The following is a 17149-nucleotide window of genomic DNA, read 5'->3' on the forward strand; positions in this document are numbered from 1 at the left end:
CAAAAGTATGTGAACCTCTAGAATTAGCAGTCAATTTGAAGGTGAAATTAGAGTCAGGTATTTTCAATCAATGGGATGGCAATCAGGTGTGAGTGGGCACCCTGTTTTATGTAAAGAACAGGGATCTATCAAAGTCTGATCTTCACAACACGTTTGTGGAAGTGTATCATGGCACGAACAAAGGAGATTTCTGAGGACCTCAGAAAAAGCGTTGTTGATGCTCATCAGGCTGGAAAAGGTTACAAAACCATCTCTAAAGAGTTTGGACTCCACCAATCCACAGTCAGACAGATTGTGTACAAATGGAGGAAATTCAAGACCATTGTTACCCTCCCCAGGAGTGGTCGACCAACAAAGATCACTCCAAAAGCAAGGCGTGTAATAGTCGACAAGGTCACAAAGGACCCCAGGGTAACTTCTAAGCAACTGAAGGCATCTCTCACATTGGCTAATGCTCATGAGTCCACCATCAGGAGAACACTGAACAACAAGGGTGTGCATGGCAGGGTTGCAAGGAGAAAGCCACTGCTCTCCAAAAAGAACATTGCTGCTCATCTGCAGTTTGCTAAAAATCATGTGGACAAGCCAGAAGGCTATTGGAAAAATGTTTTGTGGACGGATGAAACCAAAATAGAACATTTTGGTTTAAATGAGAAGCGTTATGTTTGGAGAAAGGAAAACACTTCATTCCAGCATAAGAACCTTATCCCATCTGTGAAACATGGTGGTGGTAGTATCATGGTTTGGGCCTGTTTTGCTGCATCTGGGCCAGGAAGGCTTGCCATCATTGATGGAACAATGAATTCTGAATTATACCAGCAAATTCTAAAGGAAAATGTCAGGACATCTGTCCATGAACTGAATCTCAAGAGAAGGTGGGTCATGCAGCAAGACAATGACCCTAAGCACACAAGTCGCTCTACCAAAGAATGGTTAAAGAAGAATAATGTTAATGTTTTGGAATGGCCAAGTCAAAGTCTTGACCTTAATCCAGTCAAAATGTTGTGGAAGGGCCTGAAGAGAGCAGTTCATGTGAGGAAACCCACCAACATCCCAGAGTTGAAGCTGTTCTGTATGGAGGAATGGGCTAAAATTCCTCCAAGCCGGTGTGCAGGACTGATCAACAGTTACTGGAAACGTTTAGTTGCAGTTATTGCTGCACAAGGGGGTCACACCAGATACTGAAAGCAAAGGTTCACATACTTTTGCCACTCACAGATACAGTGGTGCTTGAAAGTTTGTGAACCCTTTAGAATTTTCTATATTTCTGCATATATATGACCAAAAACATCATCAGATTTTCACACAAGTCCTCAAAGTAGATAAAGAGAACCCAGTTAAACAAATGAGACAAATTATTATCCTTGGTCATTTATTTATTGAGGAAAATGATCCAATATTACATATCTGTGATATGTATGTTTTGATACGGATGTTTTAGGTCATATTTATGCAGAAATATAGAAAATTCTAAAGGGTTCACAAACTTTCAAGCACCTCTGTACATGGTTTTAGATATCTGATTGTCCAGTGTTAGACATAATTCTGTAAACATGTGTCTATTATCTATGTTCTGTGTGGTCCTGCCTTTTCAGCATTATGAGCAGTCCAAACTCTTCAGCTATGTCATGGACATCCTCAACATGGTCTTTACAGGCCTCTTCACTGTGGAGATGATTGTCAAGTTGTTAGCCCTTCGACTCAAGGTTCTTTTCTTCTCGCTTGTGTTCAATTTACTTTACACCAATACTTCTATCAGTGTACATGATCAGTTTATGTAATCGTTATCTTTTTGATATGTCAAGCTGTAAGTGAAGTTTGCCATTTGTCTTGGCTGCAGCACTATTTTACTGATGCTTGGAACTCCTTTGATGCGCTGATTGTGGTCGGGAGTGTGGTGGACATTGTGGTGACAGAGTTTAGTGTGAGTCTCCAAGCTCATTCTATTTAAATACATGTGGAAGGTGTCCCACTTCTGTCTTCATAGTCTAAATTACTGCTTACTGAATGTACAAATTGTATAGTAGTATCAAATTATCTGCACCAGGGGTGTGAAACTTATTTAAGGTACAATACAATCAGTCTAATGTCAAATCGAATGGACCAAAAACAATGTGTTTAGCAATGCAAAAACACCTACACAACTCCTAAAATGTGTTCATTTGTCAGCATTTATCTGAAAATTGCACTGAAAGTTATACAAACTACAGGTAGTCGTCGACTTACAACTGCGTTTGGTTACGACTGACCGGTCGTAAACCGATCTGGTCGTAAGTCGGCCTATGTTAAATGAACATAAGTATATTGTGATGTGTAATGATATTGTAGTCATCTTAAAGTCTTATTTTATCAACATTTTCTTATTTCATTACCTTGGCTCATTATTCGGTTTAAGTCAAACACTGCATACTACACTACGTACAGTACAATTTGTTTAATATGTGCAAAACAAAAAATACAAAATACAGGTGTGAAAAATAGAAAAAATTTTAGTTTGAAACATACCAAAATACAAATGTAAAACATAGCAAAATACAAAATTTAGTGACCGCTGGCATCACTGGTGCTTGGCTGTGGGTCGTCTACGTCATCATCAGCTGTTGCAGCGCTCAGGCTGGCGGGAGCATTTGCTCGTTTCATAAACCAGGAGCTGGGGCGGAAACTGTATGACGGAGTGCGCGAGGGAGCGCGAGAGAGACTGCGCATGTGCCTGGAGCTGGGGCGGAAACTGTTGTACGCGGCGAGAGGCGCTGCCGGGAGCTGGGGCGGAAACTGTCATATGCTCAGCTAGCTCAGATGGGAAACACTTGCCAGTCATAACCAGACGGTCATAAAGTCGATCGGTCGTAAGTCGCATAGGTCGTAAGTCGACGACTACCTGTATATGACTTGTAAAACCCTTAAAATTGAAATTCATTTAAAAAAAAAACAAATTATACTTTTACCAGACATACTCAGTGGCTTGTACAAGTATGAATTCAGATTATATGTCCTGAATCTACAAAACAGCCTTTATTTTAATGTAGACTACAGATTATAATTGATAATTTGGCCAGATTTGATTTCCATGGACCATTTGTTTGACAAATATTCTACACGATTGTAGAATTTCTAAGAAATATTACACATTTATATTTTGAGTAAGAAAGTATCAGCATTATTGTCTGTACAACTGGTCTATCAGGTTGATGTTAGTGTCCATAACCTGCATATCCTTTAAAGGTCCCATGGCATGGTGGTTTGTTGATGCTTTAAACGGGCTCGTGGAGGCTTCCGGATGTTATATCCACAGCCTTTCTCGAAATGAACCCTCGGCACGTAAATATAGCCTTCTGGGAGAAAGCCCCATTTCAGCGCTTTTCCCAGTGCGTCGTTTTGCTAATGAGAAGCAGGAGGCGGGGAAGGGTAGAGGGTGGGGGCGGGCCATGGGGGGAGGGGGAGGGGCTTGACCAAGCTGCGCACACACATACTCGCTGCTATCAGCGCCTGTAGCCACGCTGCTAAGACAAAACCCCGTTCTCCCTCGGACTCCTTTCGTAAACTCAACGTGACACAGAGAACAGAGAGTGAGAGTGTTTGGAGTGGTAGTTTACGAACGTATAATACCCTAGGCTTGAACACGCACTCCATAACCAAAGAGGATAGAAGCAGCAACTACAGCAACATACCGCTTATCCAACAGAAGACATGCATTGCGGAGCAACAGTCAAACATAAGCTCATCAATTTCCAGACTAAACTCAGTTTAACAGAGCATGCTGCATGCTCTTTAGTTTTGTAGCGCAGATTACCTGGCTAACTGCAGGATGCGGTTAGCTGCACAGCTAATGTAGCCATTGCTAGGCTAACGAACCGATTTTAAAACACGGCAAAACGACCAGTTATACACTTACTTGTTCGGTGTTTGTTGCTGATGCGGCAGGGATGCTTGGTACGGACCCAGGCTTCAGTGACAGTTGATGTGCAAAACCTGCCCTGTACTGTCCCAAGTTGTGGAAACATTCCTCAGGAAAATGCTTCCGACAAACATACACCGTCTTAGGTAGACTCGACGGCGTATTATTGGAGTAAATAAAATTAAGCCACTGCGTCTTCAGGGACTCTCCCGTCGGCAGTAAAAACAGACTCTTTTCTGTGTTGTCACATCCATGTACAGCGCAATTTCCATGTTTCGCTCGCTTAGGTGATGCCATGTTGTTGTGTCCTCTATGGTCTCCTCACTACAACTGGGTGGGGCAATCCATACAGTGGGTGGGAATCCAGAGGGGGGGCGTGGGGATCATCTCCCTTGCTGACGTAGTAAAGGGAAGAGCTTATCAACGCGCCGTTTTGACGCGCCATTCTCAAATGTTGGGCATAGTTTGGTTTACACATTATGAAATTTCTAGCCACTGGGGTGACTTAAGAAGGTCAGAGGAACTCATTTTAACGTTAAAAAACCTCAGAAAGTGAAAATTTCATGCCATGGGACGTTTAAGCAGGTTATGAATTTACCTGGGTCCAGTTCTGTTTTTTTCTAAAATTCTGACTTTTCCATCCACAGAGTTCAGAAGACAGTTCTCGGGTGTCAATCACGTTCTTCCGTCTGTTCCGTGTAATGCGATTGGTTAAGCTGCTTAGCAAAGGGGAGGGCATTCGCACACTGCTCTGGACCTTTGTTAAATCGCTCCAGGTCAGATATCATCACATATGCTCACAATTCATCTCTGGTCATGAACACAAAATTTTAATTAAGTAAATTCTTTTGTTCTGCTTGCCCCAAAGGCCTTGCCTTATGTAGCGCTACTCATTGCCATGATCTTCTTTATCTATGCTGTGATTGGTATGCAGGTGGGTGGGGCACAGGTCACAAATTCAGAGTAGCTTTAAGAGATATATACATGATTTAATAAACATTGTAAAGATAGACATAAACCTACTGCTCTGTCTGTATTTCAGGGGCACAAATGCTTATCTGATGGTCTTTCTCTCGTAGACTTTTGGGAAGATTGCAATGCAGGCTCACACGCCAATCAACCGTAATAACAACTTCCAGACGTTTCCCCAGGCAGTGTTGTTGCTCTTCAGGTGAGAGAGAGTAAAGGAAAATATACAACCAGCATGTGAATATTAAAACCATTAAATTCTTAAACTGAATTTTTGAATCTGAATTTATTAATGCTGAGAAACCTATTTGATTTTTTGTGAATTTTACAATGTGAAGATAAGACTTTATTGTCATTGTAGTTATGCAATGAAACTTAGCCCTGTGCCCGAAATCACTCACTACTCAATTATATAGTGGATTATATAGTGAGTTCGCCATTTTGTCGTGCTGTCCGAATGTATAGTGAGAATTATTACACCCTATATATTGCACTCAAAGTATCCCACAATGCATCATGAAAAGTAGTGTACAACTGATGGTCACTAACCAAGCAACATATACCATCATGCATTGCAGTTGCGCTGGGAAAAAAAAAAGCGTGTTGGGGTGAATTGACGGAGGAAGAAACACATTATAAACGGACATTCAAGTGCAATTAAAAAATAGTAAGAGAATAGAAAATAAGCTAAAATAGAATAAGACGGATAAAATACAAGAATAAAAGTTACAGTGCAGAGCGAGGAATTCAACAAAAGCCTCAAATTTGATTTAATAAAAGGCAGCAGCAAAAAAGAAAGTATTCAGCCTTGATTTAAAAGAACTGAAAGATGCAGCACACACAAAGTGCTTTGTATTTATTAATGTGGGAAATACGCTCAGTATAATATGTATTTATCACAAAAAATACATGTGTGACTGGCATCCTTCTGTCTCGAGAGACAATGGATAGTACGTAACAATGTCATAGTAACGATTGGGAGTGGCAGTATCTTTGATGGCTGAATAGTCCGGTGCGGGATAGACAGACTCGACCGCAATTGTTGCATATGTTGGTAAAATCGTCATGGGACACAGTCCTCCGTAGTTGCTCACGCGATCTTTTTTCCGCCCACAAGGACTCTCTTAGATCTTCGCTTCTCTGCAATCCACTTGCCACCAGAGCTTTCCACCGTCCTCTCTCTAGCGCACCACTCTCTAGTTGGCCAGGGTTGATGTCACAGACCCTTAGATCACGCTTAGACACATCCTTGAACCTCAGGTAGGGTCTGCCAGTGGGCCTTGAGCCCGAGGAGAGTTCTCCGAATAAAAGGTCCTTTGGAATACGGCCGTCCTGCATACGAATCACATGGCCAAGCCAACGAAGGCGTCTTTGGGAGAGAAGAGCAAACATGCTAGGGATACCAGCAGTGTCGAGGACAGATTTGTTGGTAACGTGGTCTTGCCATGAGATGCCCAAGATGCGCCTCAGGTTTCTAAGATGGAACATATTCAATCTCCGTTCCTGGCGAGCGTAGAGGGACCCCGATTCGCTCCCGTAGAGCAGGGTACTGAGGACACAAGACTTGTACACTAACATCTTGGTATGTATAGTCAGCAAAGAGTTTTCCCAGACTCTTGAAACGAGGCGGGACATTGAAGTCGCAGCTTTACCGATTCTCTTATCTAGCTCACTGTCCAAAGACAAATTGCTTGATATTGTGGAGCCAAGATAGGTAAAGTTATTGATCACTTCAAGAGGGTGGCCATCAATGACGATATTTGGTTTAGCACTTGCGTCCTGGCACATGACTTTTGTCTTCAGGCTGATGGTTAGGCCAAAGTCTCTGCATGCATAGGCAAAGCGGTTGGTGAGGCGTTGTAGCCCCTCTTCCGAGTGTGCTACGAGGGCAGCGTCGTCAGCAAAGAGTAATTCTCTAATTAAGACTTTCCGTACTTTTGTCTTCGCGCGAAGGCGAGCTAGGTTGAAAAGGCTGCCATCGCTTCTCGTATGGATGTATACTCCGTCAACAGAGCTGTCAAAAGCATAGGACAGGAGAATAGAGAAAAAGATGCCGAACAGCGTCGGAGCAAGTACACAACCCTGCTTAACCCCACTACTAATCGGAAAAGAGGCTGATAAATCACCTTCATGTTGAACTCTGGCTTCCATCCCTTCATGAAAGGATATGATGATACTGAGGAGCTTGGGTGGGCACCCTATTCTCTGCAGTAACTGGAAAAGGCCATCCCTGCTAACCAAGTCAAAAGCTTTGGTCAGATCAATGAAAGCAATATAGAGGGGTTGCCTCTGTTCCCGACACTTTTCCTGTAGCTGTCTCAAGGAAAATATCATGTCTATGGTCGAACGGGCTGCTCTGAAGCCGCACTGCGACTCAGGGTAGACCTGGTCAGCAAGAGGTTGTAGCCTTTTTAATACTACGCGAGCAAAGGCTTTGCCAGTGGTGACGAGTAAAGAGACACCTCGGAAGCTATCGCGGTTGCTACGATCACCCTTGTTCTTATACACATTTATAATCAATGCGTCACGCATTTCTTGGGGTAGATAGCCTTCATCCCAGCACAGTAAGAGGAGCTCATAAAGATTGGTTAGCATTATTGTATTCTTTGCCGCTTTCAAGATTTCTGAGGGGATACCGTCCTCACCTGGGGCTTTCCTACAGGCAAGATGGTCGACGGCTTCAGCAAGTTCTTGGAGCGTAGGTGGAGAATCAAGCTCATCCATGACGGGGAGAGCAGGAATTGCTAGCAGAGCAGATTCTTTAACTGAGTTCTTTCTCGCGTAGATTTCTACGTAGTGTTCTACCCACAGTTCTAACTGCTTGCCACGATCCAATATCACTTCACCCGTAGATGTTCGGAGTCGTGCCGTCTTAGCTATACTGGGGCCACAGGCCCTTTTTATACCCTCGTACATGCCTCGAACGTTGCCCTTATCAGCCGCATTTTGTATACCCGTGGCAAGATTGACCCAGTAGTCATTGGCACATCTTCGCGCGATCTGCTGCACATCCCCTCTGGCCTTTCTAAGGGCTTCTAGTGACTGGTCTGATGGGTACTACATGTGTATTATTTTGAAAACCCACCAGCCGACTGATCTGGCACGTATTAATTGTGCGACAGCAATGACGTAAATAACAGCGCGACAGAGTAGTGTCTGAAAGTGTTTTTTTTTTTTTTCATTTTACCAGTCAGCTCACTATATAGTCCTCTATATAGCAATTCCCTATATAGTGAGTAGGGAGTAGTAAACGAGTGAATGATTTCGGACACAGGGTTAGTTTGGTAGCACTCAGATAAAACAGCAGCAGTAAAAAAAGAATATAAATAAAATAAACAAAATACAAGATAAAGTAAGTGGGGGAATTGCAGTGTAGGCAGATATTGCACACTTGTACTAGATGTATTTAAATTCTGATGTGTAAAGTGATCAAATCAGGAAAATAAAGTGCAGTGTAAGCAGATATTGCACAGATTGTAATAATTGTATTTACAGTCCTGAATGTAAAGTGATCAGTGCGTTCGCAGCAACTTGTGTGTGGGTGAGGGGGGGGTGTAATGGAGGCTATGGACCTTTCCCACGTGACGTCACAACAAACACGGCCGCCATTTTGGACATGAACTACCAGTAGTCTACCACAGCCAACAACGAGGAACGATGGCGAAGCATCGAAAGGAATATAGCCATCAAAGAAAGTTTTTACTTTCAGCAAGACTTCCATCATGCCATTATATTGTTGTGCACCTGGATGTAGTAACCATCAACACACAAGGCAAGATTTATCATTTTATCGGATCCCGACAGATGCTGACCGACGGAGAAGGGATGAGTTCCCTTCGACTAGTGCGGGAGTATGAGAGGACTTCCAGAAAACTGGCAGACATCTTAGCCAGAGAGGATCGTTCAATTTTGTCAGCCTGGAACGACCATCACTGAACAGAGGTGGGGTCTATGACATCTATCAGCCACCTTCAATGCAGCCATCAGCATTCTGATTTGGATTCTATTATGATCCATGAGAGGATAAATACTTGATACTCCCTATTAGACAGACAGAACTGATGATGCCTTTCGGACGAGAGGCGAAACGTCTTCAAGACTTTTCAAGCAAGTCCAGTTGCTCTCTTCTACCAACCACAGATTACTATGTACCTGGACGACTGAGTATCTTCACAGACGGAGAAGATGGATGGTCTCTAAAATATTGGCAAAATGATGTTTATTGACATAGCAATCATGTGTAATGGGAAGCATTTGCATATCCGAAGTGTTGTGTTTACATCAAAGATAAAATAAACCGATATGACAACGACTGCTGCTGCCAGGTTGGGGACACAAACTAGTAGAAAGGAAGTGTGCCAACAGTGCCAACACACTTCCTTTGTGGTTGATTCTGCTTTAAGGTAAGATGCATTTAATTATTCGTCTGCTGTGGGTTTGGAATCGGTAGCCTGACCGATTCGTTCATGTTTGTGGTGCCATTTGTTTGTTGACGCGTGTTGAAATGGAAGATTGGTTGTTGACATGATTTCCAGTGATGCTTTGGTGCTGCTGTGGATCAGATGTGTTGAGTAGCCTGACTGTTTGTTTTTTTTTTCTTGCATGTGGTATCATTGTTGACGCGAGGTTGTTTTTTGAACATGCCAATGCGGACACGATTTCCCCTGATGAGTTATGACTTCAGATGTGATGCGTGTGTGGAGGTGTGGAGTCCGCGTGATATGTGCATAAGATAGGCTTCTCATGTGTTTGGAGATCCACACTCTGAGACAAGCGCAAGTGCAAGCCCCCCCCAAGGGAAAAAAAGGGGACCCCCCGAAAATATCAGCATAGTTCGAACACTGGGTTGGAGAAAGTAATGGCAAATAGTGAGTGCACAAACCATAGAAGGTAAACTGTACACAGCGCCAGGGCAGTGTGATGGTATGTCTACTTTTAGATTGTGTTAGCTTATCAATGAACACACTCGTCACTCGACAAGTTTCACGTCTTTACGACGGATACTTAAATGTGTGTTAGGTATTATTGTTGCAGTCTAAGCAGTCATTGTAGCAGCTAGATGAGCGAGAACCGAAAGGGTCTGTGCCATAAACCGTTATTTCTTCATGTCCAAAATGGCGGTCGCGTTTTCGAAGGTCACGTGAGTGAAAAGGGTCTATAGCTGTGGGGAAGAAGTTGTTCCTCAGTCTACTTGTGTGTGTTCTGATGGTCCTGTATCTTTTGCCTGATGGGAGGGGGACAGACAGTTTATGACCTGGGTGTGTTGAGTCCTTGGTAATGTTGTTAGCCCTCTTACATAAACGGTGAGCATAAACTATGTCCAGATTTGTGGACATAGTTAGATATTATGTGAAGCTTTGAAAATTAAAATAAAACTACAACCCCAATTCCAAAAAAGTTGGGACAAAGTACAAATTGTAAATAAAAATGGAATGCAATGATGTAGACGTTTCAAAATTCCATATTTTATTCAGAATAGAGCATAGATGATATAATATCAAATGTTTAAACTGAGAAAATGTATCATTTAAAGAGAAAAATTAGGTGATTTTAAATTTCATGACAACACATCTCAAAAAAGTTGGGACAAGGCCATGTTTACCACTGTGAGACATCCCCTTTTCTCTTTACAACAGTCTGTAAACGTCTGGGGACTGAGGAGACAAGTTGCTCAAGTTTAGGGATAGGAATGTTAACCCATTCTTGTCTAATGTAGGATTCTAGTTGCTCAACTGTCTTGGGTCTTTTTTGTCGTATCTTCTGTTTTATGATACGCCAAATGTTTTCTATGGGTGAAAGATCTGGACTGCAGGCTGGCCAGTTCAGTACCCGGACCCTTCTTCTACGCAGCCATGATGCTGTAATTGATGCAGTATGTGGTTTGGCATTGTCATGTTGGAAAATGCAAGGTCTTCCCTGAAAGAGACGTCGTCTGGATGGGAGCATATGCTGCTCTAGAACCTGGATATACCTTTCAGCATTGATGGTGTCTTTCCAGATGTGTAAGCTGCCCATACCACACGCACTAATGCAACCCCATACCATCAGAGATGCAGGCTTCTGAACTGAGCGCTGATAACAACTTGGGTCGTCCTTCTCCTCTTTAGTCCGAATGACACGGCGTCCCTGATTTCCATAAAGAACTTCAAATTTTGATTCGTCTGACCACAGAACAGTTTTCCACTTTGCCACAGTCCATTTTAAATGAGCCTTGGCCCAGAGAAGACGTCTGCGCTTCTGGATCATGTTTAGATATGGCTTCTTCTTTGAACTATAGAGTTTTAGCTGGCAACGGCGGATGGCACGGTGAATTGTGTTCACAGATAATGTTCTCTGGAAATATTCCTGAGCCCGTTTTGTGATTTCCAATACAGAAGCATGCCTGTGTGTGATGCAGTGCAGTCTAAGGGCCCAAAGATCACGGGCACCCAGTATGGTTTTCCGGCCTTGACCCTTACGCACAGAGAGTCTTCCAGATTCTCTGAATCTTTTGATGATATTGATATTATGCACTGTAGATGATGATATGTTCAAACTCTTTGCAATTTTACACTGTCGAACTCCTTTCTGATATTGCTCCACTATTTGTCGGTGCAGAATTAGGGGGATTGGTGATCCTCTTCCCATCTTTACTTCCGAGAGCCGCTGCCACTCCAAGATGCTCTTTTTATACCCAGTCATGTTAATGACCTATTGCCAATTGACCTAATGAGTTGCAATTTGGTCCTCCAGCTGTTCCTTTTTTGTACCCTTAACTTTTCCAGCCTCTTATTGCCCCTGTCCCAACTTTTTTGAGATGTGTTGCTGTCATGAAATTTCAAATGAGCCAATATTTGGCATGAAATTTCAAAATGTCTCACTTTCGACATTTGATATGTTGTCTATGTTCTATTGTGAATACAATATCAGTTTTTGAGATTTGTAAATTATTGCATTCCGTTTTTATTTACAATTTGTACTTTGTCCCAACTTTTTTGGAATTGGGGTTATACCTTGAGTTTTAAGGAGATTAATTCAAATGCAGCTGTATGGTTTTCCACAAAATATATTTCAACTATATTAGCATTTAATTGTTTTCTGCTTTGATATTCTACCCCCTGTATAAGTTAACACTCCACTTCTCTTTGTGTGTGTGTGTGCGCGTGCGTGCATGCATGTTATAGGTGTGCTACAGGTGAGGCATGGCAGGAAATTATGTTGGCCAGTCTTCCAGGGAAGCGCTGTGATGCAGATTCAGACTTTGAACCTGGAGAGGAATTCACTTGTGGCAGCAATTTTGCCATCGTTTACTTCATTAGCTTCTTCATGCTGTGTGCTTTCTTGGTAACACAAAGCTCTTTAATATCCTTTTATTTTAATTTACTTGAATGTCTCGTTAAATGACTTTGTCCTGAATAAACCATAAACACCTGAGTAAAAAAAAATGAGGCTGTACTGGTAAATGAAGCACTTTTAAACAGCCACCCACAAGCAGTGCATCATTAGCATTGGAACATTGGAGACATGTGACATAATAAAATCCTTGTTTGAGTTGTGTGTGTGCTATAATGGTGGACTTTGGGCTTTTCCAGCAGCTTTACCTAGAGAAACTGCATATTAGAAACCGTTAAATCTTAGAAAGTGTCTATCAATAAAAATTTACATTTTGTAAACCTGTATGGACAAAGAACATGCTGCAGCACAGCCCCGATTAAGTTTAGCCAGTGGAGGTGGATTTGGTGTGTGATCAGTGTTTAATCAAGCGCTCTTCTCAGCACTGTGTTGGAGTTATCCTGCTTCAACAGTCTCTTACAAATGGGGTTATAAATTCATAGTGGTGGTCAATAACGTGCACAGATCATACTCCAATATCTGAAGCCCTTTTCACCCTATACAATTTGTATCATGACATTTATTTTTGCCTTCAGTCAGAAAAGTAGTGTTGCATTTTAAAAAAAAGTGTAAGGAGTTATGAGATCAATGCTATTTATTTAACATCTACAAAGACAGTATTTAACAGAAAATGAGGGAAAATCAAAAGTTAGGTTCAAAAACAAATTTTATTGCCTGATCATTTATTTGTAACGATAACAACTGTAATGGTCAGTTGTATAATGAAGATACCAATGATAATACAGTGTTTTGCAAAAGTATTCATCCCCCTTGGTGTTTGTCCTGTTTTGTCACATTACAAGCTGGAATTAAAATGGATTTTTGAGGGGTTAGCACCATTTGATTTACACAACATGCCTACCACTTTAAAGGTGCAAATTGATGTTTTATTGTAATACAAACAATAATTAAGATGAAAAAACAGAAATCTGGAGTGTGCATAGGTTTTCACCCCCTTTTGTGTGAAACCCCTAAATAAGAGCTGGTCCAACCAATTCACTTCATATGTCACATAATTAATTAAGATCCACCTGTATGCAAAGTGTCACATGATCTGTCACATGATGTCTGTATAAATCAACCTGTTCTGGAAGGACCCTGACTCTGCAACACTACTAAGCAAGCAACATGAAAACCAACGAGCACTCCAAGCATGCCATAGACAAAGTTGTGAAGAAGTATGGATCAGGGTTGGGTTATAAAAAAAATATCCCACACTTTGAATATCCCACGGAGCACCATTAAATCCATTATAGCAAAATGGAAAGAATATGGCACCACTACAAACCTGACAAGAGAAGGCCGCCCACCAAAACTCACAGACCGGGCAAGGAGGGCATTAATCAGAGACCACTTTAAGCCATACACTCCACAGAGCGGGGTTTTATAGAAGAGTTGCCAGAAAAAAAAGTAATTGCTTAAGAAAACACATTTGGAGTTTGCCCAGCAGCATGTGACAGACTCCCCAAACACATGGAAGAAGATTCTCTGGTTAAATGAGACTAAAATTGAACTTTTTGGCCATGTGTGGCGCAAACCCAACACCCTGAGAACACCATTCCTACAGTGAAGCATGGTGGTGGCAGCATCATGCTGTGGGGATATTTTTCATCTGCAGGGACAGGAAAGCTGGTCAAGACTGAAGGAAAGATGGATGGCACTAAATACAGGGCAATTCTGGAGGAAAACCTGTTTGAGTCAGCCAGAGGTTTGAGACTGGGATGAAGGTTCACGTTCCAGCAGGACAATGACCCTAAACATACTGCTGTAGCTACACTGGAGTGGTTTAAAGGGAAACATTTAAATGTCTTGAAATGGCCTAGTTAAAGCCCAGACCTCAATCCAATTGAGAATCTGTGGCATAACTTGAAGATTGCTGTACACCAAAACAACCCAGCTAACTTGAAAGAGTTGGAGCAGTTTTGCCTTGAGGAATGGGCAAAAATCCCAGTGGCTAGATGTGCTAAGCTAATAGAGACATAACCTAAGAGACTTGCAGCTGTAATTGTAGCAAAAGGTGGCTCTACAAAATATTGACTTGGGGGGGGGGATACCTATGCACACTCCTGATTTCTGTTTTTTTTTTCCATATTAATTATTGTTTGTGTCACAATAAAGCAACAATTTTCAACTTCAAAGTTGTAGGCATATTGTGTAAATCAAATGGTGCTAACCCCCCAAAAATCCATTTTAATTCCAGCTTGTAATGCGGCAAAACTGGACAAACACAAAGGGGGATGAATACTTGTGCAAGACACTGTATCCAGTGCCCACTGCTGTTGTTTTCCTTGACCGACCTGTTCTATGTCTGGTTGTTAGTACAACAGTGGTTTCTTTCTTTTTCAGGACATTCAAATAGTTGCATTGGCTATGCCCAATTATTGTGCAGTGACTCAGTGATTTTTTCACTTTTCTCAGCTTCAAAATAACTTGTTTTTCTCCCACCGACAGCTCTCCGGTCTTCATGTTGGTTTATCCTTTTTAGCAACAAATGCAGTCTTCACAGGCGAAACCCAGAACTCAAACCAATAGTAGACATTCAGAGCTATTATTTGTTAAAATAATCGATCTAACTGGACACACCTGGGCAACAAAATACACCTGTCAGTCACGTGTTCCAATATTTTTGATCACTTGAAAAATAGGTGGGTTCATACAAAATGTGCCTAAAATGTGTTCTAAATCATTTAACACATCTAGATGTAAACATCAGCAAATGATATGTGAACTTCTGATCTATTGTCTCATATTCATATTTTGATCTCAAACCTAAATGCCTTCAGTAGATAGCAAAAATAAAAAAGGAATTGGTTATGCCATTCCGATACATTCAGAGGGGACTGTACAGTATTGTGATGCATGTTGTGTAACACAAGATGTCATTTTGTCATTTCAGTCAAAAGTTTGGACACCCGTACTCATTCATAGGTTTTTCTGTATTTTGACTTTTCTACATTGTAGAACAATACTGAAGACATCAAAACTATGAAATAACACATGGAACATGTATGGAATTATGTAGTAAACAAAAAAGTGTTCAAAAAATTAAATATGTTTCATATTTTAGATTCTTCAAAGTAGCCACTGTTTACCTTGATGACGCTTTGTACACTATTGGCATTATCTTAACCGCTTCATGAGGGAGTCACCTGGAATGCTTTTCAGTTAACATGTGTGCCTTTCAAAAAGTAATTAGTGGAATATATTGCCTTCTTAATGTGTTTGAGATCAAACAGTAAATAGTAAATAATAACAATACAGTAAATAGCCCTAGTTCACAACTGCAGTAAGTCATATTATATCAAGAACCGCTCAACTAAGTAAAGAGAAATTACATCTATCATGGGCGGCGTGGTGGTGTAGTGGTTAGCACTGGCACCTCACAGCAAGAAGGTCCTGGGTTTGAGCCCAGTGGCTGGCGAGGGCCTTTCTGTGCAGAGTTTGCATGTTCTCCCCGTGTCCGCGTGGGTTTCCTCCGGGTGCTCCAGTTTCCCCCACAGTCCAAAGACATGCAGGTTAGGTTAACTGGTGACTCTAAATTGATCGTAGGTGTGAATATGAGTGTGAATGGTTGTTTGTCTCGGTGTCAACCCTGTGATAACCTGGCGACTTGTCCAGGGTGTACCCTGCCTGCCTGCGACCCTGTAGAACAGGATAAGCAGCTACAGATAATGGATGGACATCCATCATTACTTTAAGACATAAATTGTATTTTCTCATCTCATCTCATTATCTCTAGCCGCTTTATCCTGTTCTACAGGGTCGCAGGTGAGCTGGAGCCTATCCCAGCTGACTACGGGCGAAAGGCGGGGTACACCCTGGACAAGTCGCCAGGTCATCACAGGGCTGACACGTAGACACAGACAACCATTCACACTCACATTCACACCTACGGTCAATTTAGAGTCACCAGTTAACCTAACCTGCATGTCTTTGGACTGTGGGGGAAACCGGAGCACCCGGAGGAAACCAACGTGGACACGGGGAAAACATGCAAACTCCACACAGAAAGGCCCTTGTCGGCCACGGGGCTCGAACCCGGACCTTCTTGCTGTGAGGCGACAGGGCTAACCACTACACCACCGTGCCGCCTAAATTGTATTTTAATGAATAAAAATAAAGAAAAACCATTGAATTAGGTGTATCCAAACTTTTGACTGGTACTGTATTTTTACCATATCTCCTACCTCTAGAGTCTAGGGCCTAGACAATACTTTAAAATAATAATAATAATAATAATAATAATGTGTATTTGCTCAGTTGTTTGAATTCAGCATTGTTTCTTCAGACTCTTCCCTGGATTCCCAGATTTTTGGTTGTTAGTTCAGTGTACTTAATAAACTGGCAACTCAGTATCTACAGGGTGCATTTGTAAAATCTTTGGTCATGTTAATTACTATTTCCATGTTTGAAGAAGGCTGCTATCTTTTGGCTGGCAGGGAGCTTCACAGACTTTTGAGGTGCCACTGATCATTACTTACTATGTACAATTTTCTACTTCTCAGATTATTAATTTGTTTGTTGCTGTCATCATGGACAATTTTGACTATTTGACACGTGATTGGTCTATTCTGGGGCCACATCATCTTGATGAGTTCAAAAGGATTTGGTCAGAGTATGATCCAGAAGCCAAGTAAGATCAACTTCTCTTGTCTTTTAAGAATCATGCTTCTCTCTGATTCTCTCTCATTGTCCTGGATGTCCATCTCAGTCTTATTAGAATGCAGTGTGTGTGTGTGTGTGTGTGTGTGTGTGTGTGTGTGTGTGTGTGTGTGTGTGAAAATATATGTGTGTTAACACAGGGGTCGCATAAAACACTTAGATGTGGTAGCTCTGCTTAGGAGGATACAGCCTCCTCTGGGATTTGGAAAACTTTGTCCCCACCGTGTGGCCTGCAAGGTACTGTGTGCGAGC

At 41.9% G+C, this 17149-nt stretch overlaps 1 protein-coding gene across 1 annotated transcript in view; it reads left to right on the plus strand.

Annotated features, from left to right (window-relative positions):
- cacna1fb (calcium channel, voltage-dependent, L type, alpha 1F subunit) overlaps positions 1-17149 on the plus strand; it is a 158850-nt gene that overhangs the window by 98497 nt on the left and 43204 nt on the right. Inside the window, exons 30-37 of the mRNA XM_060931944.1 lie at positions 1596-1706; positions 1841-1924; positions 4543-4671; positions 4764-4829; positions 4975-5066; positions 12028-12187; positions 16741-16868; positions 17038-17134. Of these exons, the coding sequence (XP_060787927.1) occupies positions 1596-1706; positions 1841-1924; positions 4543-4671; positions 4764-4829; positions 4975-5066; positions 12028-12187; positions 16741-16868; positions 17038-17134 (867 nt within the window). The remainder of the gene's footprint in view (positions 1-1595; positions 1707-1840; positions 1925-4542; positions 4672-4763; positions 4830-4974; positions 5067-12027; positions 12188-16740; positions 16869-17037; positions 17135-17149) is intronic.

This window comes from Neoarius graeffei, chromosome 10 (assembly GCF_027579695.1).
Source record: "Neoarius graeffei isolate fNeoGra1 chromosome 10, fNeoGra1.pri, whole genome shotgun sequence".
Lineage (NCBI taxonomy): Eukaryota > Metazoa > Chordata > Actinopteri > Siluriformes > Ariidae > Neoarius > Neoarius graeffei.